General features: G+C 46.4%; 1 protein-coding gene across 2 annotated transcripts in view; it reads left to right on the top strand.

The window, feature by feature from the left end:
- Window positions 1–26695, top strand: part of agap3 (ArfGAP with GTPase domain, ankyrin repeat and PH domain 3) — a 655804-nt gene that overhangs the window by 484294 nt on the left and 144815 nt on the right. For both annotated transcript variants that reach the window (XM_072569614.1, XM_072569615.1), the window contains exon 11: window positions 6661–6829. In XM_072569614.1, coding sequence (XP_072425715.1) covers window positions 6661–6829 — 169 coding nt within the window. The remainder of the gene's footprint in view (window positions 1–6660; window positions 6830–26695) is intronic.

Here is a 26695-nt window from a genome sequence, read left to right as displayed (position 1 = left end):
AATCCCCCCTCCAATACCAGCTCATGCTTCCTTAGTTACAAGACCGAAAACTGCTCACAGTATTCTCAATACGGTCTGACCACAGCCTTATAAAGCATTAATGACATATTTCAGCTCTTTTATTCTAACCCTCTGGAAATGAATGCTAGCATTGTATTGACTTCCTAAAGGCCAACTGAACCTGCACACTAATCTGAAGAGTATCCTTAACTAGGACTTTCATGTCCTTTTTTTTACTTTAGACTTCATGTTATGTGGCACCATCACTGCTAAATGGGACAGACTTCGATCACATTTAGCAACTCAGGACTAGGCATCCATGAGGCACTGTGGGCTGTCAACAGCAGCAGAACTGTACTCCAGCACAATCTGTAACCTAATGGCCTTGTGTGTCCCCTACTCAACCATTACCATCAAGCCAGGGGATCAACTCCTAGAGAGTTCAGGAGGGCATGCCAGGAGCAGCACCAGGCATACCTGAAAATGAGGTATCAACCCTGGTGAAGCATCCAGCAGGACTACTTGCATGCCAAACAACACAAGTAACAAGTGACAGACGGAGCTAAGCGATCCCACAACCAATAGATCATATCTAAGCTCTGCAGTCCTTCCACATCCAGTTGAGAATGGTCATGGACGATGAAACAACTCACTGGAGGAGGATGCTCCACAAATAGCCCCATCCTCAATGATGGAAGAGCCCACACATCAGTGCAAAAGATAAGGCTGAAGCTTTTGCAGCAACCTTCAGCCTGAAGTGTTGAGTGGATGATCCATCTCAGCCTCCTGCAGTGGTCCCCAGCATCACAGACACCAGCCTTCAGCCAATTCGATTCACTCCACGTGATATCAAGGGTCATACCTGGCACGTGGGAAGATGGTCGTGGTGGTTGGAGGTCAGTCATCTCAGCTCCAGGGCACCTCTGCAGGAGTTCCTCAGGGTAGTGTCCTCAGCCAAACCATCTTCAACTCTATCATAAGGTTAGAAGTGGGGATATTCTCCGATGATTGATTATGCAATATTCAGCACTATTTGTGACTCCTCAGATACTGAAACAGTCTATGTTCAAATGCAACAAGATCTGGACAATATCCTTGGGCTGACAAGTAACAAGTAACATTCATGCCATACAAATGCCAGGCTATGACTATCACCAATAAGAGACAATCTAATTGCCTGCCCTTGGCATTCAGAGCCATAGAACATAAAACAGTACAGGCCCTTCGGCCCTTGATGTTGTGTCAACCTTTCAACCTACACTAAGATCAGACTAACCTACAGACCCTTCATTGAAGTCTCATCCATCTGCCTATCAAAGAGTTGCTGAAATCTCCCTAAGTATCAGACTCTACCACCACTGCTGGCAGTGCATTCCACGCACCCACCACTCTCTATGTAAAGAACCTAAACATCTCCCCTAAACCTTTCTCCAGCCACCTTAAAATTATGCCCCCTCATGATAGCTATTTCCACCCTGGGGAAAAGTCTCTGGCTATCCACTCCATCTACGCCCCTCATCAGCTTGTACACCTCTATAAAGTCATCTCTCATCCTTTTTCGCTCTAATGAGAAAAACCCAAGCTCCCTCAACCTTATTTCAAAAAACATCCCCTCCAGTCCATGCAGCATCCTGGTAAATCTCCTCTGCACCCTCTCTAAAGCTTCCCAATCCTTCCTATAATGAGACAACCAGAACTGAGCACGATATTCCAAGTGTGGTCTAACCAGGGCTCCATAGCATAACCTCGTGGCTCTTAAACTCAATCTCCAGCTCATAAAAGCCAACACACCATACACCCTCTTAACTACTCTATCAACTTGGGTGGCAACTTTGAGGGATCTAAGGACATGGACCGCAAGATCCGTCTTTCCCTCCACACTGCCAAGAATCCTCCCTTTAACCCTGTATTCTGCATTTTAATTCGACCTTACAAAATAAATCACTTCACACTTTGCCAGGTTGAACTCCATCTACCACTTCTCAGCCCAGCTCTGCATCCTGTCAATGTCCCATTGCAACCTACAGCAGCCCTCCACGCTATCCACCACTCCACCAACCTTTGTGTCATCAATAAACTTACTAAAGCACCTTTCCACTTTCTCATCCGAGTGATTTATAAAAATCACAAAGAGCAGAGGTCCCAGAACAGATCCCTGCAGAACACCACTAGTCACTGAGCTCCAGGCTGAATACTTTCTTCATCAATGTGTTTTGTCACATCCTCAAAGAATTCAATGAGGCTTCTGAGGCATGACCCGTCCCTCACAGAGCCATGCTGACTATCTCTAATCAAACTATGCTTTTCCAAGTAATCATAAATCCTGACTCTCAGAATCTTTTGCAATTATTTGCCCACCACAGATGTAAGACACACTGGTCTATAATTCCTAGGATTAACCCTATTCCCTTTCTTGAACAAGAGAATAACATTTGCCACCCTCCAATCATCTGGCACTACTCCAGTGGACAATGGGGACACAAAGATCATCACCAAAGGTGCAGTAATCTCTTCCCTCACTTCCTGTAGTGGTGTTGCCATCACCGAATCTCCCCCCTATCAACATCCTGGGAGTTATCGTGGACCAGAAATTCAACTGGACTCACCACATAAACACAGTGGCTACAAGAGCAGGTCAGAGGCTAGTGAGTAACTCCCCTTCTGACTCCTCAAAGTCTATCCACCATCTACAAGAACACAAGTCAGGAATGTCATGGAATACTGCCCATCTACCTGGATGAGTGCAGCTCCAACAGCACTGAAGAAGCTTAACATCGTCCAGGGCAAGGTAGCCCCCATTTGCTTGGCACTACATCCATAAGCATCCACTCCCTCCGCCACCGACGTCAGTAACAGCAGTTTGTGCTATCTACAAATGCACTGCAGAAATTTACCCAAAGTTCCTCAGACAGCACCTTCTAAACCCACAACCACTTCCATCTGGAAGGACAAGGGCATTTGATAAATGTAAGCATCACCACCTTCAAGTTCCCTTCCAAGCCCCTCACCACCCTGACTTGGAAATATATCACCGTTCCTTCACTGTCGCTGGGTCAGAATCCAGGAATTCCCTCCCTAAGGGCATTGTGGATCTACCTACAGCACACAGACTGCAGCAGTTCAAGAAGGAAGCTCGCCCCCACCTTCTCAAGGGGCAACAACGGATGGGCAGTAAAGGCTGGCCAGCCAGCAATGCCCACATCCCACAAAATAAATACATTTTTAAAAACCTTTTCCTGTTTAGAAGAGGCCTCTATTCTTTCTACAAAAGTGAATAACCTCACACTTTTCTCGACTGTATTCCATCTGCCACTTCTTTGCCCACTCTCTTATATTGTTCAAGTCCACCTGTAGTCTCCCCCTTCCTCAGCACTCCCTGTCCCTCCATCTGTCTTTGTGCCATCTGCAGACTTAGCAACAATGCCTTCAGTTCCTTTTTTGAGGTGAGTAGGAATTTCAGTGCTTCTGGCTATAGATTGTTGTAAATACTTTAGCGTTATCTTTTGTACTGATATGCTGGGATTTGTGGACCCTTCCCCTCCACTGAGTTGTCTTATTGTTCACTACCATTCATGACGGGATGTGGCAGGACTTCAGAGCTTCAGTCTGATCTGTTGGTTGTCGGATCACTGATCTTCTGTTGTAGATCCACTGGTTATAACACATTTTAATAGTCATAAGAAATTAGTGCAGCTCTAAGTTTCTGATTGGCTACATGGGTGATTTACTGGTGGTGGTTAATGTTAAAAGAAAAGTTCACAGTGATTTGGTGGTGGGAAGGCTGATCAGTCGTGTTTAAGAGCACTTCTGGATAACAAGAAAAGAAATTGATGTAGGAGTAGGCCAATCAGTCCATTGAACCTGTTCTACCATTCAACAGAATCCCTGCAGTGTGGAAAGACACCATTCAGCTGATCGAGTCTGCAACAACCCTCCAAAGAACATCTAATCCAGACCCTATCCCCATAACCCTGCATTTACCATGGTTAATGCACCCTAACCTGCACAACTTTGGACTGTGGGAGGAAACTGGAGCACCCGGAGGAAACCCACACAGACACGGGGAGAATGTGCAAACTCCACACAGTCACCTGAGGCTGGAATTGAACCCAGGTCCCTGGTGCTGTGCTAACCATTCAGCTACCCCAACAATGATTTGTAGCTGATTTGATGTTGTCCTTAACTTCACGTTCCTGTATGTCCCACATTAGGCATGATTCTGTTGTTGATCAAAGAAGATAATCAAACTCTTGCTGGACTCGATTCAATAAACCAGGCTCTGCTACTCACTGGGGGAAGAGAATATCAAACACTGGCAACTCATGGGAGATGTAATTGCTCCTGATTTCCATATTAAATGAATGCACTGATTCCAGTCCACACAGATTCCAGGCTGTGCTGATTCCAGACCACCCTGATTCCAGTCCATGTTGATTCCAGTCCTCCCTGATTCCAGACCACCCTGATTTCAAACTGTGCTGATTCCAGTCCATGCTGACTCCAAACCACCCTGGTTACAGTCCGCCCTGATTCCAGACAGTGCTGATTCTAGGTAAAAACAATGACCGTAGATGGAAACCAGATTCTGGATTAGTGGTGCTGGAAGAGCACAGCAGTTCAGGCAGCATCCGAGGAGCAGTTCTAGTCCGCCCTGATTTCAAATTGCGCTGAACCAGCCCACACTGATTCCAGACCGCCCTGATTCCAGTCCACGCTGTTCACAGACTGCCCTGATTCCGGTTCGCACTGATCCCAGTCTGTCTTGATTCTAGACCACGCTGATTCCAGTCTGTGCTGATTCCAGACTGCCCTGATTCCAGTTCACCCCGATACTAGTCAGTGCTGATTACAGACCACCCTGATTCCATACCATGCTGATTCCAGAACATGCTGATTCTAGTCTGCCCTGATTTCAAATTGCGCTGAACCAGCCCACACTGATTCCAGACCGCCCTGATTCCAGACCGCGTTGTTCACAGACCGCTGTGATTCCAGTTCGCACTGATCCCAGTCCGTCCTGATTCTAGACCAAGTTGATTCCAGACCACCCTGATTCCAGTCTGTGCTGATTCCAGACTGCCTAGATTTCAATCCATGCTGATTCTAAACTGTGTTGATTCCAGACCATGCTGATTCCAGTCCACCCTGATTCCAAACCGCGCTAGTTCCAGTCTGCCCTGATTCAAGAACAAGCTGATTCCGACCCACACTGATTACATTCCTCCCTGATTCCCAAACACCCTGTTTCCAGACCACGTTGATTCCAGTTCGTCCTGTTTCCAGACCTCCCTGATTCCAGACCTCCCTGATTCCAGTCTGCCCTGATTCCAGTCTGCTTTGATTCAAGTCCTCCCTGATTCCAGACCACCCTGATTCCAGATGACCCTGATACCAGATTGCCCAGATTACAGACTGTGCTGATTCCAGTCTGCGCTGATTACAGATTGCCCTGATTCCAATCCATCATGATTCCAGTCCACCCTGATTCCAGACTGCCCTGATTCCGGGCCATCCTGAGACCAGTCTGTCCTGATTCCAGACCATGCTGATTCCAGACCACCCTGACTCCAGTCAGTGCTGGTTCCAGTCCGCCCTGATTCCAGACCGCCCTGATTCCAGTCCACATTGATTCCATTCCATCCTGATTCAAGAGCCTGCTGTTTACAGACTACCCTGATTCAAGTCCTCCCTGATTCTGGACCGCACTAATTCCAATGTGTTTTAATTCCAGTCTGCCCTGAATCCAGTCCACACTGATTCCAGACCATGCTGATTCCAAATGACCCTGATACCAGACCACACTGATTCCTTCCTCACTGATTCCAGTCCACCCTGATTCCAGTTCGCCCTGATTCCAGTTCGCCCTGATTCCAGTTCGCCCTGATTCCAGTTTGCCCTGATCCCAATCTGCCCTGATCCCAATCCGCCCTGATTATAGTCCATGCTGATTCCAGTCCACCCTGATTATAGTCTGTGCTGATTTCAGACTGCCCTGATTATAGTCCGTGCTGATTCCAGTCTGCCCTGATTTTGGACACCCTGAGACCAGTCCATCTGATTCCAGACTGCGCTGATTCCAGTCCACCCTGATTCCAGTTCACCCTGAATCCAGATCATGCTGATTCCAGACCACCCTGATTCCAGTCCACCCTGATTCTGGACCGCACTGAATGTGGAATGCTTGAACGCTGGTACATGCTAGCATACTCTGATCTCCTTTAAGTATAGCATGAATAAATCTTGTTGAGTTGTAAGTGTTTGAAGTCTGGACATCTCAGCAGTTCCCAAAGCAGTTAATTCTGAGTGAGAGGCAGATGACATTGCAGCTTGTACCTGTGCATTCTCCAGAACCCTAAATTCTGAAAGCTATGGTCACGTTTCCTGTCTGTCTCTGGCCTAAATCTCCATTTTCTCCACGCACATAATATTACCACAACCTGTCTTATTTTCACAAACCATTTATAATTTTTGAAAATTTCAGTTAGTGAACCATAAATGGCTCCTTTTTTTTATTGAAGAGAAAGCTGTGCCACCTGGTTCTGTCTCCAGATGCCCAGTGCCAGTTTGTTGGTAAACCTCATGCCTGGTTATTTATGTTGCTACCTCATAGATAGACATCATTTCTAATGCTCTCTCTCTCTCTGTCTCTGCTGCCATTAGGATTACATGCAGAATGTTCATGGCAAAGAAATTGACCTCCTACGGACGACAGTTAAAGTGCCAGGCAAGAGGCCTCCTCGGGCAGCAGCGAGTAACGCTCCAAGTGCCAGTCCCAAAACCAATGGGCTCACCAAGGATAGGAGTAACCTGCAACTGGCTGCAAATCCGGGTAAGTAATGGTGCTTTTCTGACAGGAGCTTGTGGTGTGCCAGATTGTTTGGAAAATTTTCACACTCTGTGACTGCAGTGAAGTTTGAATCACTGCTTGGGCAACGTTGGCGTCAGTGTCAGACCATTGCTTATTCTTAATTGGTTCCAATGTATGATCGATGCTGGTCAGTGATTGATGTCACTGATCAATGTCAGTGTCTGGTCTGTGGTCAGTGTTGGAGCTGGTCGGTGTTGGAGCTGGTCGGTGTTGGAGCTGGTTGGTGATCAGTGTCAGTTCCAGTCGGCACCATTATTTGGTGTCAGTGATCTGTTTTGGTGCAATCTGTGATTTAGTCCCAGTTTGAATTTTGACTAGTGATAGACATATCTCGGCTGATGAAAGTAGATCAGTTCGTATGGCAAACAGAAACTGATGAATCTTTGATTGGAACGAAATGAAAGTGGTGATTTTTACAGTTTGAAAATTCAGCATCTTAAACAGATAATTGAGGTGGGCATAGATTAGTGTGGTGCTGGAAAAGCACAGCAGGTCAGGCAGCATCCGAGGAGCAGGGAAATCGACGTTTCGGGCGAAAGCCCTTTATCAGGGATAGAGACTCTATTCCTGATGAAGGGCTTTTGCCCAAAACATCGATTTTCCTGCTCCTCGGATGCTGCCTGACCTGCTGTGCTTTTCCAGCACCACACTAATCTAGACTCTGTTTTCCAGCATCTGCAGTCCGTGTTTTTACCTAATTGAGGTGGGGATGTCAATGATTGGGTGATGTGTAATAAAAGACATAGTATTATTCATTGGAAATTTGAGTTCTAAATTGGACAGAACCAGGTATAATATTAAGTTTGATTTATGTTTCCCAACTGTGGTTTAGGAAGTGGAGGGAATAGTTTGAGTTCTGCAGTTTCAGGTTGTTGGGGGGTTTGTTTACAAAGACTTTTAAACCCTTTAGGTGAATAGTTTAATGCTTTTGAAACAAGAGAACAAATTAGAAACCTAAATCTTCTGTTACATAGCCAAAAGGTGCCCTACAATACAGGGAGAGAGAAGTTAAAAAAAACCAAGAGCCATCCAGAAGAGCAAGTATTGTGCAAGTTTATTTCAAAGAGCGAGGGAGGCAGGACATGCAGAGTGAAAGAGTCCTGAAGCAGCAGTCATATAGTTTAGCAGTGTCTAATACAGTCAGACCAGAAGAAAACAAGTCCTGAGTGGCTTAATGGCACTCAGTAACAGTAAATCTCCAGAATTAGAAGTCTGTGGAAGAGGAATTTAAGGAACCCATGTAGGAAATAAGTGGGCTGTGTGAACTGTTGTGTTAAGTGACTTAGGAAGAGGTATTAACTGAACAAATCGCATTGAGTGAATGTAGAGGATTTCTGAACAGAAATCAATTCCAAGCATAATATTGAACAAGAAAACTGGCTTCAAAACTAGTATGGCAAAAGGCAGGAATGAGGAGTCTTTGTTGTCTGAAGGGGATTTTGTGTACTGACTGGTTGTGACACGCTGTAGGATTAGTGGGGCAGGCTGCAGGGCTACCAAGCTCCTCCTGTAACGCTGTTGTGCCGAAAACTGATTGTGCAAAGAGATTTTGTATTTCTCATGGGATGTAGGCTTCACTGGCTAGGCCAGCGCTTATTATCCATTCCTACACGCCCTCAAGAAAGTATTGGTAAATTATATTCTTGAACACTACAGTCCACGTGCTGTAGGTTAACACGCAATGCTGTTATGGAGGGAATTGCAGGGGTTGGTATTCCCATGTATCTGCTGTCCTTGTCCTTCTAGAGGGAAGTGATCGTGGGTTTGGAAGGTTTATTGAAAGGGCCTTGGTGTGTTACTGCTGTGCATCTTGTAGATGGTACACTTTGCTGCCCCTGTGTGTTGGTGGTGAATGGAATGTATATTGAAGATGGTTGATGGGTTGACTGCCAAAGGGATTGTTTTGTCCTGGATGGTGTCAAACGTCTTGAGAGTGTTGTACATATCCAAGTAAGTGGGGCATATTCCATCACACTCTTGCTTTGTGCCTTGTAGATGGTTGACAGTCATTCAGAGTCAGGAGATGAGTGACTCACTGCAATATATCTAGGTTCTGACCTGCTCTTTTAACCACAATAATTGCTAGGCTTTCCAAGTTCAGTTTCTCGTTAATGGCAACCCTTAGGATATTGATAGTGAGGGATTCAATGATGATAATGCCATTGAAAATCAAAAGCAATTAGATTCTGTTTTGTTTGAGGTAGTCATTGTCTTAGTACTTGTGAGATATGCATGTCATTGCCACACATAAGTCTGAGACAAAAAAAACCTGCAGATGCTAGAATCCAAGGTAGATAAGCAAGAGGGTGGAAGAGCACAGCAGACCAGGCAGCATCAGGAAGAGGAGGAGTTGACGTTTTGGATATAACCCTTCTTTAGGACTGGAGGTGAGGGTAGGGGAGCTGCAGGTATAGGAGGGGGTAATGGTTATAGGTGGGGAGAGGGACAGAGTAGTGAGGTAGTGACAGGTGAACACAGGTGGTGGGTACGACCTGGTTGGTTGATGGGAGGAATGAATCCGGTTGGTAGCTGGAAGGGTCAGTCTGACAGATGGAAGGGAGGAGGAGGGGCTGGAAAGGGAGTTGGGGAATGGGGTGGGAGGCTATTTGAAATTGGAGATCTCAATGTTGAGTCCTCCGGGCTATAGACTGTTCAGGCGGAAGAGAAGATGTTGTTCCCTGGATATTCTCCAGGTCTTGCTACATTTGGACATGGTCTGCTTCAGTACCAGGAGTCAGTCACAAATGCTGCTGAACATGTGTGAAATCACCAGTGAACATTCATCTTTGACCTTATGATAGAAGGAAGGTCATTGATGAAGCAGCTGAAGATGTTTGAGCCTAAGATACTACCCTGAGGAACTCCTGCAGAGGTGTTCTAGAGCTGAGTTGACTGACCATCAACAACAGCAGCCATCTTCCTATGTGTCAGGATGACTCCAACCAGTGGAGAGTTATCCCTCAATACCCATTGACTCTAGATTTGTTAGGGCCTCTTGATACCAAATGCAACCTTGATATCAAGGGCTGTTGCTCACACCAAGTGGTGAAAGATGTGTAAAATATTATCATTTTTGAAACTTGAATTGTTTAAAAAGAGAGGCATGTGGATATTACTCGATCTCTTTTCGTAAGGCAAGACTTCCATTATCTCCTTACTCTCGATGTCAAACTGTTCAAGAACCTCACAGACTCTCTCCTTGAATTCTGTACTTACATCCTAATTCTCCAAAGTAAAGATATGAACCACTGCGATTAACACCCGACCAGTGTCCTCATTATCAGTATGCACAGATTTCATCTTTTGTTCTACTATTTGCCTGGATGTCCTCTTCCCCTTGATATACTTATGAAATATCTTGGAATTCTCCCTAATTTTATGCACCAGTGCTTTGTCATGTCCCAGTTTGCTGTTCTAACTACTTTCTTAACTTGCCCCTGGACTTTGAGTCATAGCGTCATACAGCATGGAAACAGACCCTTTGGCCTAGCTCATCCATGTGAGCAGGTTTCCTAAGTGAACTAGTCCCATTTGCCTACATTTAGCCCATGCTCCTCCTAACCTTTCCTATCCATGTACCTGTCCAAATGTCATGTCCATCTGTAACATGACATCCCAACTCTTGCACACAGTGCCCTGACTGATGAATGCAAGTGTGCCAAACGCCTTCTTCACCATCCTATTATTTGTGACACCACTTTTAAGGAACTATGTACCTGCATCTCTAAGTCCCTGTCTGTTCAACAATACTCCCCAGGGCCCTACCATTAACGTGCCCTACAACTTGCATTTTATCTGAAATAAATATCAACTTCCATTCCTCAGGCCACTGGCCCAGTTGATCAAGATCCCATTGCACTCTTAGATAATGTTCTTCACTGTCCAACAAAACTGCCAATTTTGGTGTCATCTGCAACATTACTATACTATCATAGAGCTATAGAGGTTTACAGAATGGAAACAGGCCCTTCAGTCCAATGTGTTCATGCTGCCCAGTTTTCACAATTTAACTTCGTCCCATTTGCCTGCATCTCCCTCTATACCTATCCCAGCCATGTATCTGACCAATAGGCTCTTAAATGACAACATTGTACTCGCCTCCACCACTACCTCTGGCAGCCCATTCCAAACACTCACCACCTTCTGTGTTAAAAAAATTGCCTTTGTACACCCTTTTGTATCTCTCCCCTCTCACCTATGCCGTCCAGCTTTAGATTCCCTGACCATTGGGAGAAGCTATCAGCTATTTACCTTATCTATGCCTCTCATGATTTTATAGACCCCTATAAGGTCACTCCACAATATCCTACGCTGTACAGACCTACACTCCACTGGGACCTCTGTTGATTTGTTCCCATAGAATGGTGCAATCTTTGGCTAGGCCGTCATTTATTGCCCATCCACAGTTGTGAGTCAGCAGAGGTCTGGAATCACAGGTAGGCTAGACCAGGTAAGGAGGGCAGTTTCCTTCCCTTAAGGACATTAGTGAACCAGATGGAGCTTTCCTGACAATGGATTCATGGTCATTATTAGACTCTTAATTCAGATTGTTTTAAACGTGAATTTAAATTCCACCTTGTACCACTGTGGGATTCAAACCCAGGTCTTCAGAACGTTATTTGGGACCTTGGATTAACAGCCCAGCAATAATACCATTAGGCCATCGGCTCCCATTATTGCTAGGGACATAGGTTTCAAGTAAAAGTTTAAATGAGGTGCGAGAGACAAGTTGTTTACACAGAGAGTGATAAGTGTCCAGACTAGCACCCAGATGATGTGGTGGAGGTGGATACAATAGCAATGACCAAGAGGCATCTTGACAGGCACATAAATAGGGAGAGAACAGAGGGATATGGACCAAGTCAAGGCAAAAGAATTTTAAGTTAGAAAAGCATCATGTGTCAGAGCAGGCTGGGTGGGCCAAAGGGACTGTTCCTGTGATGGACTGTTTTTTGTTGATTGGTGGGTGTACTGTGACAGTGCGGTATATTAGGGTGGGTGTACTGTGACAGTGCGGTATATTAGGGTGGGTGTACTGTGACAGTGCGGTATATTACGGTGGGTGTACTGTGACAGTGCGGTATATTAGGGTGGGTGTACTGTGACAGTGTTGTATATTAGGGGTGAGTGTACTGTGACAGTGCGGTATATTAGGGTGGGTGTACTGTGACAGTGCGGTATATTAGGGTGGGTGTACTGTGACAGTGCGGTATATTAGGGTGGGTGTACTGTGACAGTGCGGTATATTAGGGTGGGTTTACTGTGACAGTGCGGTATATTAGGGTGGGTGTACTGTGACAGTGCGGTATATTACGGTGGGTGTACTGTGACAGTGCGGTATATTAGGGTGGGTGTACTGTGACAGTGTTGTATATTAGGGGTGAGTGTACTGTGACAGTGCGGTATATTAGGGGTGAGTGTACTGTGACAGTGCGGTATATTAGGGTGAGAGTACTGTGTCAGTGCGGCATATTAAGGTGGGTGTACTGTGACAGTGTGGCATATTGGAGTGAGTGTACCGTGACAGTGCGGTATATTAGGGTGAGTGTACCGTGACAGTGCGGTATATTAGGGTGGGTGTACTGTGACAGTGCGGAATATTAGGGTGGGTGTACTGTGACAGTGCGGTATATTAGGGGTGTGTGTACCATGACAGTGCGGTAAATTAGGGTTGGTGTGCCGTGACAGTGTCGTATAGTAGTGTGGTTGTACTGTGACAGTGCGGCATATTAGAGTGAGTGTACTGTGACAGTGTGGTATATTAGGGTGGGTGTACTGTGACAGTGCGGAATATTAGGGTGGGTGTACTGTGACAGTGCGGTATATTAGGGGTGTGTGTACCATGACAGTGCGGTAAATTAGGGTTGGTGTGCCGTGACAGTGTCGTATAGTAGTGTGGTTGTACTGTGACAGTGCGGCATATTAGAGTGAGTGTACTGTGACAGTGTGGTATATTAGGGTGGGTGTACTGTGACAGTGCGGAATATTAGGGTGGGTGTACTGTGACAGTGCGGTATATTAGGGTGAGTGTACTGTGACAGTGCGGTATATTAGGGTGGGTGTACTGTGACAGTGCGGTATATTAGGGTGGGTGTACTGTGTCAGTGCGGTATATTGGGGTAGGTGTTCTGTGACAGTGCGGTATTTTCGGGGTGGGTATAATGTGACAGTGCGGTTTATTAGGGGTGATTATACTGTGACAGTGCGGTATATTAGGGTGAGTGTACTGCGACAGTGCGGTATATTAGAGTGAGTGTACTGTGACAGTGCGGTATATTAGGGGTGATGTACTGTGACAGTCGTGTATATTAGGGGTGGGTGTACTGTGACAGTCCTGTATATTAGGGGTGGGTGTACTGTGACAGCGCGGTATATTAGGGTGGATGTACTGTGACAGTGCGGTATGTTAGGGGTGGGTGTACTGTGACAGTGCTGTATATTAGGGGTGGGTGTACTGTGACAGCGCGGTATATTAGGGGTGGGTGTACTGTGATAGTGCTGTATATTAGGGGTGGGTGTACTGTGACAGTGCTGTATATTAGGGGTGGGTGTACTGTGACAGTGAGGTATATTAGGGTGGGTGTACTGTGTCAGTGCGGTATATTGGGGTAGGTGTTCTGTGACAGTGCGGTATTTTCGGGGTGGGTATAATGTGACAGTGCGGTTTATTAGGGGTGATTGTACTGTGACAGTGCGGTATATTGGGGTGAGTATACTGGTTCAGTGCGGTATATTAGAGTGAGTGTACTGTGACAGTGCGGTATATTAGGGTGAGTGTACTTTGTCAGTGCGGTACATTAGGGTGGGTGTACTGTGACAGTGCGGTATACTAGGGTGAGTGTACTGTGACAGTGCAGTATATTAGAGTGAGTGTACTGTGACAGTGCGGTACATTAGGGTGGGTGTACTGTGACAGTGCGGTATATTAACATGGGTGTACTTTGACAGTGTGGCATATTAGAGTGAGTGAACCGTGAAAGTGCGGTATATTAGGGGTGAGTGTACCGTGACAGTGTGATATATTAGAGTGGGTGCACCATGACAGTGCGGTATATTAGGGGTGACTGTACTGTGACAGTGCGGTATACTAGGGTGGGTGTACTGTGACAGTGCAGTATATTAGGGTGAGTGTACTGTGTCAGTGCAGCATATTAAGGGTGAGTGTACTGTGACAGTGCGGAATATTAGGGGTGAGTGTGCTGTGACAGTGCGGTATATTAGGGTAGGTTTACTGTGACAGTGCAGCATATTAGGGTAGGTGTACTGTGACAATGCGGTATATTAGGGGTGTGTGTACCGTGACAGTGCGGTAAATTAGGGTTGGTGTGGCGTGACAGTGTCATATAGTAGTGTGGGTGTACTGTGACAGTGCAGTATATTAGGGTGGGTGTATTATGAAAGTGCGGTACATTAGAGTGAGTGTACTGTGACAGTGCGGTATATTAGGGTGGGTGTACTATGAAAGTGCGGTACATTAGAGCGAGTGTACTGTGACAGTGCGGTATATTAGGGTGGGTGTACTATGAAAGTGCGGTACATTAGAGTGAGTGTGCTGTGGCAGTGCGGTATATTAGAGTGGATGTACAGTTACAATGCGGTATATTGGGGGTGATTGTACTGTGACAGTACGGTATATTAGGGGTGGGTGTACTGCATAGTGCAGTATAGGAGGGGTGGGTGTACTGTGTCAGTGCGGTATATTAAGGTGGGTGTACTGTGACTGTGCGGTATATTAGGGGTGACTGTTCTGTGACAGTGCTGTATATTACGGTGGGTGTACTCTGACAGTGTGGTATATTAGGGGTGGGTGTACTGTGACAGTGCGGTATATTCGGGATGGGTGTACTGCGACAGTGTGGTATATTAGGGTGAGTGTACTGTGTCAGTGCGGTATATTAGAGTTAGTGTACTGTGACAGAGTGGTATATTAGGGTAAGTGTACTCTGTCAGTGCGGTATATTAGGGGTGGGTGTACTGTGACAGTCCGGTATATTAGAGTGGGTGTACTGTGACAGTGCGGTATATTAAGGTGGGTGTACTGTGACAGTGCGGTTAATTAGGGTGGTGTACTGTGACAGTGCGGTATATTAGGGGTGAGTGTACTGGTTCAGTGCGGTATATTTGAGTAAGTGTACTGTGACAGTACGGTATATTAGGGTGAGTGTACTTTGTCAGTGCGGCATATTAGGGTGGGTGTACTGTGATAGTGTGGTATATTATGGTGGGTGTACTGTGACAGTGCGGTATATTATGGTGGGTGTACTGTGACAGTGCGGTATATTGGGGTAGGTGTTCTGTGACAGTGCGGTATTTTCGGGGTGGGTATAATGTGACAGTGCGGTTTATTAGGGGTGATTATACTGTGACAGTGCGGTATATTAGGGTGAGTGTACTGCGACAGTGCGGTATATTAGAGTGAGTGTACTGTGACAGTGCGGTATATTAGGGGTGATGTACTGTGACAGTCGTGTATATTAGGGGTGGGTGTACTGTGACAGTCCTGTATATTAGGGGTGGGTGTACTGTGACAGCGCGGTATTTTAGGGTGGATGTACTGTGACAGTGCGGTATGTTAGGGGTGGGTGTACTGTGACAGTGCTGTATATTAGGGGTGGGTGTACTGTGACAGCGCGGTATATTAGGGGTGGGTGTACTGTGATAGTGCTGTATATTAGGGGTGGGTGTACTGTGACAGTGCTGTATATTAGGGGTGGGTGTACTGTGACAGTGAGGTATATTAGGGTGGGTGTACTGTGTCAGTGCGGTATATTGGGGTAGGTGTTCTGTGACAGTGCGGTATTTTCGGGGTGGGTATAATGTGACAGTGCGGTTTATTAGGGGTGATTGTACTGTGACAGTGCGGTATATTAGAGTGAGTGTACTGTGACAGTGTGGTATATTAGGGTGAGTGTACTTTGTCAGTGCGGTATATTAGGGTGAGTGTACTTTGTCAGTGCGGTACATTAGGGTGGGTGTACTGTGACAGTGCGGTATACTAGGGTGAGTGTACTGTGACAGTGCAGTATATTAGAGTGAGTGTACTGTGACAGTGCGGTACATTAGGGTGGGTGTACTGTGACAGTGCGGTATATTAACATGGGTGTACTTTGACAGTGTGGCATATTAGAGTGAGTGAACCGTGAAAGTGCGGTATATTAGGGGTGAGTGTACCGTGACAGTGTGATATATTAGAGTGGGTGCACCATGACAGTGCGGTATATTAGGGGTGACTGTACTGTGACAGTGCGGTATACTAGGGTGGGTGTACTGTGACAGTGCAGTATATTAGGGTGAGTGTACTGTGTCAGTGCAGCATATTAAGGGTGAGTGTACTGTGACAGTGCGGAATATTAGGGGTGAGTGTGCTGTGACAGTGCGGTATATTAGGGTAGGTTTACTGTGACAGTGCAGCATATTAGGGTAGGTGTACTGTGACAATGCGGTATATTAGGGGTGTGTGTACCGTGACAGTGCGGTAAATTAGGGTTGGTGTGGCGTGACAGTGTCATATAGTAGTGTGGGTGTACTGTGACACTGCGGTATATTAGGGTGGGTGTATTATGAAAGTGCGGTACATTAGAGTGAGTGTACTGTGACAGTGCGGTATATTAGGGTGGGTGTACTATGAAAGTGCGGTACATTAGAGTGAGTGTGCTGTGGCAGTGCGGTATATTAGGGTGGGTGTACTATGATAGTGCGGTACATTAGAGCGAGTGTACTGTGACAGTGCGGTATATTAGGGTGGGTGTACTGTGACAGTGCGGTATATTACGGTGGGTGTACTGTGACAGTGCGGTATATTAGGGTGGGTGTACTGTGACAGTGTTGTATATTAGGGGTGAGTGTACTGTGACAGTACGGTATATTAGGGGTGAGTGTACTGTGACAGTGCGGTATATTAGGGTGAGAGTACTGTGTCAGTGCGGCATATTAAGGTGGGTGTACTGTGACAGTGTGGCATATTGGAGTGAGTGTACCGTGACAGTGCGGTATATTAGGGTGAGTGTACCGTGACAGTGCGGTATATTAGGGTGGGTGTACTGTGACAGTGCGGAATATTAGGGTGGGTGTACTGTGACAGTGCGGTATATTAGGGGTGTGTGTACCATGACAGTGCGGTAAATTAGGGTTGGTGTGCCGTGACAGTGTCGTATAGTAGTGTGGTTGTACTGTGACAGTGCGGCATATTAGAGTGAGTGTACTGTGACAGTGTGGTATATTAGGGTGGGTGTACTGTGACAGTGCGGAATAATAGGGTGGGTGTACTGTGACAGTGCGGTATATTAGGGTGAGTGTACTGTGACAGTGCGGTATATTAGGGTGGGTGTACTGTGACAGTGCGGTATATTAGGGTGGGTGTACTGTGTCAGTGCGGTATATTGGGGTAGGTGTTCTGTGACAGTGCGGTATTTTCGGGGTGGGTATAATGTGACAGTGCGGTTTATTAGGGGTGATTATACTGTGACAGTGCGGTATATTAGGGTGAGTGTACTGCGACAGTGCGGTATATTAGAGTGAGTGTACTGTGACAGTGCGGTATATTAGGGGTGATGTACTGTGACAGTCGTGTATATTAGGGGTGGGTGTACTGTGACAGTCCTGTATATTAGGGGTGGGTGTACTGTGACAGCGCGGTATATTAGGGTGGATGTACTGTGACAGTGCGGTATGTTAGGGGTGGGTGTACTGTGACAGTGCTGTATATTAGGGGTGGGTGTACTGTGACAGCGCGGTATATTAGGGGTGGGTGTACTGTGATAGTGCTGTATATTAGGGGTGGGTGTACTGTGACAGTGCTGTATATTAGGGGTGGGTGTACTGTGACAGTGAGGTATATTAGGGTGGGTGTACTGTGTCAGTGCGGTATATTGGGGTAGGTGTTCTGTGACAGTGCGGTATTTTCGGGGTGGGTATAATGTGACAGTGCGGTTTATTAGGGGTGATTGTACTGTGACAGTGCGGTATATTGGGGTGAGTATACTGGTTCAGTGCGGTATATTAGAGTGAGTGTACTGTGACAGTGTGGTATATTAGGGTGAGTGTACTTTGTCAGTGCGGTATATTAGGGTGAGTGTACTTTGTCAGTGCGGTACATTAGAGTGAGTGTACTGTGACAGTGCGGTACATTAGGGTGGGTGTACTGTGACAGTGCGGTATATTAACATGGGTGTACTTTGACAGTGTGGCATATTAGAGTGAGTGAACCGTGAAAGTGCGGTATATTAGGGGTGAGTGTACCGTGACAGTGTGATATATTAGAGTGGGTGCACCATGACAGTGCGGTATATTAGGGGTGACTGTACTGTGACAGTGCGGTATACTAGGGTGGGTGTACTGTGACAGTGCAGTATATTAGGGTGAGTGTACTGTGTCAGTGCAGCATATTAAGGGTGAGTGTACTGTGACAGTGCGGAATATTAGGGGTGAGTGTGCTGTGACAGTGCGGTATATTAGGGTAGGTTTACTGTGACAGTGCAGCATATTAGGGTAGGTGTACTGTGACAATGCGGTATATTAGGGGTGTGTGTACCGTGACAGTGCGGTAAATTAGGGTTGGTGTGGCGTGACAGTGTCATATAGTAGTGTGGGTGTACTGTGACAGTGCGGTATATTAGGGTGGGTGTATTATGAAAGTGCGGTACATTAGAGTGAGTGTACTGTGACAGTGCGGTATATTAGGGTGGGTGTACTATGAAAGTGCGGTACATTAGAGTGAGTGTGCTGTGGCAGTGCGGTATATTAGGGTGGGTGTACTATGATAGTGCGGTACATTAGAGCGAGTGTACTGTGACAGTGCGGTATATTAGGGTGGGTGTACTATGAAAGTGCGGTACATTAGAGTGAGTGTGCTGTGGCAGTGCGGTATATTAGAGTGGATGTACAGTTACAATGCGGTATATTGGGGGTGATTGTACTGTGACAGTACGGTATATTAGGGGTGGGTGTACTGCATAGTGCAGTATAGGAGGGGTGGGTGTACTGTGTCAGTGCGGTATATTAAGGTGGGTGTACTGTGACTGTGCGGTATATTAGGGGTGACTGTTCTGTGACAGTGCTGTATATTACGGTGGGTGTACTCTGACAGTGTGGTATATTAGGGGTGGGTGTACTGTGACAGTGCGGTATATTCGGGATGGGTGTACTGCGACAGTGTGGTATATTAGGGTGAGTGTACTGTGTCAGTGCGGTATATTAGAGTTAGTGTACTGTGACAGAGTGGTATATTAGGGTGAGTGTACTGTGTCAGTGCGGTATATTAGGGGTGGGTGTACTGTGACAGTCCGGTATATTAGAGTGGGTGTACTGTGACAGTGCGGTATATTAGGGGTGAGTGTACTGGTTCAGTGCGGTATATTTGAGTGAGTGTACTGTGACAGTACGGTATATTAGGGTGAGTGTACTTTGTCAGTGCGGCATATTAGGGTGGGTGTACTGTGATAGTGTGGTATATTATGGTGGGTGTACTGTGACAGTGCGGTATATTAGGGTGGGTGTACTGTGACAGTGCGGTATACTAGGGTGAGTGTACTGTGACAGTGCTGTATATTAGAGTGAGTGTACTATGACAGTGCGGCATATTAGGGTGAGTGTACCGTGACAGTGCGGTATATTAGGGGTGACTGTACTGTGACAGTGCGGTATACTAGGGTGGGTGTACTGTGACAGTGCAGTATATTAGGGGTGAGTGTACCGTGACAGTGCGGTATATTTGGGTGGGTGTACTGTGACAATGCGGTATATTAGGGGTGATTGTACCGTGACAGTGCTGTATATTAGGGGTGGGTGTACTGTGACATTGCGGTATATTAGGGGTAGGTGTTCTGTGACAGTGCGGTATATTAGGGGTGGGTGTGATGTGACAGTGCGGTTTATTAGGGGTGGGTGTACTGTGTCAGTGCGACATATGAGTGGTGGGTGTACTGTGACAGTGCGGTACACTAGGGTGGGTATACTTTGACAGTCCAGTATATTAGGGGTGAGTGTACTGTAACAGTGCGGTATATTGGAGTGAGTGTACTGTGACAGTGCGGTATATTAGGGTGAGTGTACTGTGACAGTGAGGTATGTTAGGGTGGGTGTACCGTGACAGTACGGTATATTAGGGTGGGTGTAGTGTGACAGTGCGGTATATTAGGGGTGGATGTACAGTGACAGTGAGGTATATTATGGGTGGGTGGACTGTGACAGTGCAGTATATTAGGGTGGGTGTACTGTGACAATGCGGTATATGAGGGGTGATTGTACTGTGACAGTGCTGTATATTAGGGGTGGGTGTACTGTGACATTGCGGTATATTAGGGGTAGGTGTTCTGTGACATTGCGGTATATTAGGGATGGGTGTGATGTGACAGTGCGGTTTATTAGGGGTGGGTGTACTGTCTCAGTGCGCTATATTAAGGTGGGTGTACTGTGACAGTACGGTATATTAGGTGGGACTGTTCTGTGACAGTGCGGTACACTAGGGTGGGTATACTTTGACAGTGCAGTATATTAGGGGTGAGTGTACTGTAACAGTGCGCTATATTAGAGTGAGTGTACTGTGACAATGCGGTATATTAGGGTGAGTATACTGTGACAGTGAGGTATATTAGGGTGGGTGTACCGTGACAGTACGGTATATTAGGGTGGGTGTACCGTGACAGTACGGTATATTAGGGTGGGTGTACTGTGACAATGCGGTATATTACGGGTGATTTACTGTGACAGTGAGGTATATTAGGGTGGGTGAACTGTGACAGTGCTGTACATTCGGGTGAGTGTTCTGTGACAGTGCGGCCTATTAGGGTGGGTGTAGTGTGACAGTGCGGTATATTAGGGGTGGATGTACAGTGACAGTGAGGTATATTATGGGTGGGTGGACTGTGACAGTGCAGTATATTAGGGTGGGTGTACTGTGACATTGCAGCATATTAGAGTGAGTGTACCGTGACAGTGCGGTATGTTTGGGTGGGTGTACCGTGACAGTGTGGTTTATTAGGGATGGGTGTACTGTGACAGTGCGGTATATTAGAGTCATAGAGATGTACAACATGGAAACAGACCCTTCAGTCCAACCCGTCCATGCCGACCAGATATCCCAACCCAATCTAATCCCACCTACCAGCACCCGGCCCATATCCCTCCAAACCCTTCCTATTCATATACCCATTAAAATGCCTCTTAAATGTTGCAATTGTACCAGCCTCCACCACTTCCTCTGGCAGCTCATTCCATACACGTACTACCCTCTGCGTGAAAACATTGCCCCTTAGGTCTCTTTTATATCTGTCCCCTCTCACCCTAAACTCATGCCCTTTAGTTCTGGACTCCAGTTCCCAGGGAAAAGACTTTGTCTATTTATCCTATCCATGCCCCTCATAACTTTGTAAATCTCCAGCCTCTGACGCTCCAGGGAAAACAGCCCTAGCCTGTTCAGCCTCTCCCTATAGCTCAAATCCTCCAACCCTGGCAACATCCTTATAAATCTTTTCTGAACCCTTTCAAGTTTCACAACATCTTTCCGATAGGAAGGAGACCAGAATTGCACGTAATATTCCAACAGTGGCCGAACCAATGTCCTGTACAGCCACAACATGACCTCCCAACTCCTGTACTCAATACTCTGACCAATAAAGGAAAGCATACCAAACACCTTCTTCACTATCCTATGTCAATGACGACCATGTTTAAAAAGGAGACTGAAAGAAAACATAGAATTACAGATCAGATAACCTGACATCGATAATAGACAAAATCCTACTGCTATATTCCATTATAAAAGACTTAATAGCACTTGGAAAGCAACGACAAGTTCAGACGGAGTCAGCATGCATGAACTAAAAGGGAAATCATGCTGGAAAATCTTGCTGGAATTTTTCAAGAATGTAACTGGTAGAGTTGTTGAGGAGGAACCAGGAATGCAGTTTACTTGGGCCCTCAGAAGACTTTCAATAAGACCCCACATAAGAGACGAGATGTGAAACGAAAGCATATGTGATTGGGAGGGGCATGTGTACTGACATGATAAAGAACAACAGAGTGGTGAGCCTGGAGAATTCTCTGCTGCAATAAGCCTTTGAGGCCAAAATACTGAATGTTTTAATGAGGAGTTAGATATAATTCTTAGGATTAAAGAGATCAAAGGGTATGAGAAGAAAGCTGCTGGCATGACGGCTCAGTAGCTAGCACTGCTGCCTCTCAGTGCCAGGGATCCAGGTTCAATTCCCACCTCTGGTGAGTGTTTGTGTGGAATTTGCACATTCTCCCCATATCTGGTTTCCTCCAGGTACTCCGGTCTCCTGCCACAATCCAAAGATGTACAGGTCAGGTGAACTGGCCATGCTAAATTGCCCAAAGTCTTAGATGCATTAATCAGGGGTACATATAGGGTAGGGGAATGGGTCTGGGTCGGTTACTCTTCAGAGGGTCGGTGTAGACTTGTTGGGCCGAAGGGTCTTCCATTCAGAAATGCTTTCGAGCCATCCCCCGAAGCTAGGACACCTCGCATCTGTATTGTCTTGGGGAATCAATGAGTCAGGAAATTGTCTGCATAACGATTCCCCAGGATTAAGGCATTAGTATATGCATTATCTCTTGAGCATGATCTCATCCTGCCATAGTACCTGAGGTAACATGTGACTGAGAGTGACTGGGGGGGAGGGGGTTGTCTTGAGTGGGATGCGACTGTGGGGGAGTGGTCAGAGTATCTCTAAGTATTGCTCACCGACCTGTGTAAAGGGGATGTATATTCTTTGTTCAAGGCCTCTTTTGACTCAACCTCACAGGCCTGCTAGCTTGTACAAGCTTTAATCAACTTTAACTGTTAGAACAAGTTGGTGTGTGCGAATTACATCTCACGTGCAAACTTGACAAAAGAACCTAACACTGGAAACTCAGCAGGTCTGGCAACATCTATAGAGAGGGTAACAGAATTAATAGAGTCCAGTACAACTCTGCTTCGGAAGTCTAGGACCAGATCAGCCGTGGTTCAATAAAGAGTGCAGAAGCACATGGTAGGAGCAGCACTAGACATACTCATAAGTGAGACAAAAAGCTACAGCACAGAACAACTCCAGTGCTAAACAAAAGACTTACGCAATAGTTAAACAATCCTTTAACCAAGATCAGATCTAAGCTCTGCAGTCCTGCCACAGCCAGTCATAAATGGTGATGGACAATTAGACAAATAGGAGGTGGATGCTCCACAAATCCCCAATCATAGAGTCATAGAGATGTACAGCATGGATACAGGCCCTTCAGTCCAACCCGTCCATACCAACCAGATATCCCAACCCAATCTAGTCCCACCTGCCAGCACCCAGCCCATATCCTTCCAAACCCTTATTCATATACCCATCCAAATGCCTCTTAAATGTTGCAATTGTACCAGCCTCCACCACATCCTCTGGCAGCTCATTCCATACACGTACCACCCTCGCGTGAAAACATTGCCCCTTAGGTCTCTTTTATATCTTTCCCGTCTCACCCTAGACCTATGCCCTCTAGTTCTGGACTCCCCGACCCCAGGGTCTATTTATCCTATCCATGCCCCTCATAATTTTGTAAACCTCTATAAAGGTCACCCCTTTCAAGTTTCACAACATCTTTCCGATAGGAAGGAGACCAGAATTGCACACAATATTCCAACAGTGGCCTAACCAATGTCCTGTACAGCCGCAACATGACCTCCCAACTCCTGTATTCAATAATCTGACCAATAAAGGAAAGCATACCAAACGCCTTCTTCACTATTCTATCTACCTGCAACTCCACTTACAAGGACCTATGAACCTGCATGCAAGGTCTCTTTGTTCAGCAACACTCCCTAGGACCTTACCATTAAGTGTATAAGATTTGCTTTCCCAAAATGCAGCACCACGCATTTATCTGAATTAAACTCCATCTGCCACTTCTCAGCCCATTGGCCCATCTGGTCCAGGTCCTGTTGTAATCTGAGGTAACCCTCTTCACTGTCCACTACACCTCCAATTTTGGTGTCATCTGAAAACATATTAACTGTACTTCTTATGCTCACATCCAAATCATTTATGTAAATGACAAATATTAGAGGGCCCAACACCGATCCTTGTGGCACTCCACTGGTCACAGGCCTCCAGTCTGACAAACAACCCTCCACCACCACCCTCCTCATATTTGGGGGTGCAAAAGGCTAGACTGAAGTATTTGCAATCACCTTCAGCCAAAACTGTTGAGTCGATAATCCATCACAGCTTGTCCCCAATGTATCCAGCATCACAGACATAAATCTTCAACCATTCAAGCTGTTCCTGTACAGGGACAATACCGGATCCAACCAACAAGTTGAAAAATTGTCTACTGTACACAAGAAAACAAGGCAAATCCAACCTGGCCAAATACTAACCGATCAGTCAATTCTCAATCATCAGTAAATTGATGGAAGGTGTCATCAACAGCACTATCAGTGCTACTTGCTTAGCAATAATCTGCTCAATAATCTGCTCACTGATGCACAGTTTGGGTACTGCCATGGCCACTGAGCTCCTGACCTCATTACAACCTTCGTTCAAACATGAAAAACTAGAGTTGAATTCCAAAGGTGGAGGCAAGAGTCAATGCCCTTGGCATCAAGGCTGTCTTTCACCTAGAAAAACTGCTTCCTTTTATTCACTCAACAATGTGGGTGTCCTTAGTTAGCTAGCATTTATTGCCCATCCCTAGTTGCCCTTGGGAAGATAGCGGTGAGCTGCCTTATTGGACCACTGCAGTCAATATGCTGTAGGTAGACTCGCAATGCCCTCAGGAAGGGAATAGAGTGGGTGTACTTTGACAGTGCGTACATTAGGGTAGGTTTACTGTGACAGTGCGGCCTATTAGGGTGAGTGTACTGTGACATTGCGGCATATTAGAGTGAGTGTACCGTGACAGTGCGGTATGTTTGGGTGGGTGTACCGTGACAGTGCGGTATATTAGGGGTGGATGTACAGTGACAGTGCGGCATATTAGGGGTGGGTGTCCTGTGACAGTGCGGCATATTAGGGGTGGGTGTACTGTGACAGTGCGGTATATTAGGGTGGGTGTACTGTGACAGTGCTGTATATTAGGAATGGGAGTACCGTGACAGTGCGGTATGTTAGGGGTGTGTGTACCGTGACAGTGCGGTAAATTAGGGTTGGTGTACCGTGACGGTGTCGTATATTAGTGTGGGTGTACTGTGACAGTGCGGCATATTAGAGTGAGTGTACTGTGACAGTGCGGTATATTAGGGGTGAGTGTACTGTGACAGTGCGGTATATTCGGGTGGGTGTACTGTTGCAATGCGACATATCAGGGGTGGCTGTACTGTGACAGTGCTGTATATTAGGGGTGGGTGTACTGTGACAGTGCGGTATATTAGGGTGAGTGTACTGTGACGGTGCGCCATATTAGGGTGGGGGTGCTGTGACATTGCAGTATATTAGGGTGGGTGTACTGTGACAGTGTCGTGTATTAGGGTGGGTGTACTGTGACAGTGTGGTTTATTCGGGTGGGTGTACCGTGACAGTGCATTATATTCGGGTGGGTGTACTGTGACAGTGCGGTACATTAGAGTGGGTGTACTGTGACAGTGCGGCATATTAGGGTCGGGTTACTGTGACATTGCAGTATATTAGGGTGGGCGTACTGTGACAGTGCGCCATATTAGGGTGGGGGTGCTGTGCCATTGCAGTATATTAGGGTGGGTTTACTGTGACAGTGCGCCATATTAGGGGGGGTGTACTGTGACAGTGCGCCATATTAGGGGGGGTGTACTGTGACAGTGTGCTATATTAGGGGTGGGTGTACTGTGACTGCAGTATATTAGGGTGGGTGTACTGTGACAGTATGGTACATTAGGGGTAAGTGTTCTGTGACAGTGCGATATATTAGGGGTGGGTGCACTGTGACAGTGAGGCATATTAGTGTGAGTGTACTGTGACAGTGTGTCATATTAGGGTGGGTGTAGAGTGACAGTGCGGCATATTAGGGTGGGTGTAGAGTGACAGTGCGTCATATTAGGGTGGGTGTAGAGTGACAGTGCGGCATATTAGGGTGGGTGTACTGTGACAGTGTCGTGTATTAGGGTGGGTGTACTGTGACAGTGTGGTTTATTCGGGTGGGTGTACCGTGACAGTGCAGTATATTAGGGTGGGTGTACCGTGACAGTGCGGTATATTAGGGGTAGGTGTTCTATGACAGTGCGGTATATTAGGCTGGGTGTACTGTGACAGTGCGGTACATTAGGGTGGGTGTACTGTGACAGTGCGGTATATTAGGGGTGGGTGTACTGTAACAGTGTGGCATATTAGGGGTTGGTGTGCTGTGACTGTGCGGCAGATTACGGTAGGTGTACTGTGATAGTGCTGTATATTAGGGGTGGGTGTACTGTGACAGTGCGGTATATTAGGGGTAGGTGTTCTGTGACAGTGTGGTATATTAGGGTGGGTGTATTCTGACAGTGCGGTATATTAGGGGTGGGTGCACTGTGACAATCCGGTATATTAGGGGTTGGTGTTCTGTGACAGTGCGGTATATTAGGGTGGGTGTACTGTGACTGTGCGGTATATTAGGGGTGGGTGTATTGTGACTGTGCGGCAGATTAGGGTCAGTGTACTGTGACAGTGCTGTATATTAGGGGTGGGTGTATAAGACTGTGTGGTATATTAGGGTCAGTGTACTGTGACAGTGCTGTATATTAGGGGTGGGTGTAATGTGTCAGTGTGGTTTATTAGGGTGGGTGTACTTTGGCAGTGCAATATGTTAGGGTCAGTGTACTGTGACAGTCCGGTATATTAGGGTGGGTGTTCTGTGACAGTGTGGTTTATTAGGGATGGCTGTACCATGACAGTG

The sequence above is a fragment of the Chiloscyllium punctatum genome, chromosome 5, assembly GCF_047496795.1.
Source record: "Chiloscyllium punctatum isolate Juve2018m chromosome 5, sChiPun1.3, whole genome shotgun sequence".
Taxonomy (NCBI): Eukaryota; Metazoa; Chordata; class Chondrichthyes; order Orectolobiformes; family Hemiscylliidae; genus Chiloscyllium; species Chiloscyllium punctatum.
The sequence above is the reverse complement of the archived record's forward strand: the minus strand, read 5'-3'. Positions and strand labels throughout refer to the sequence as shown.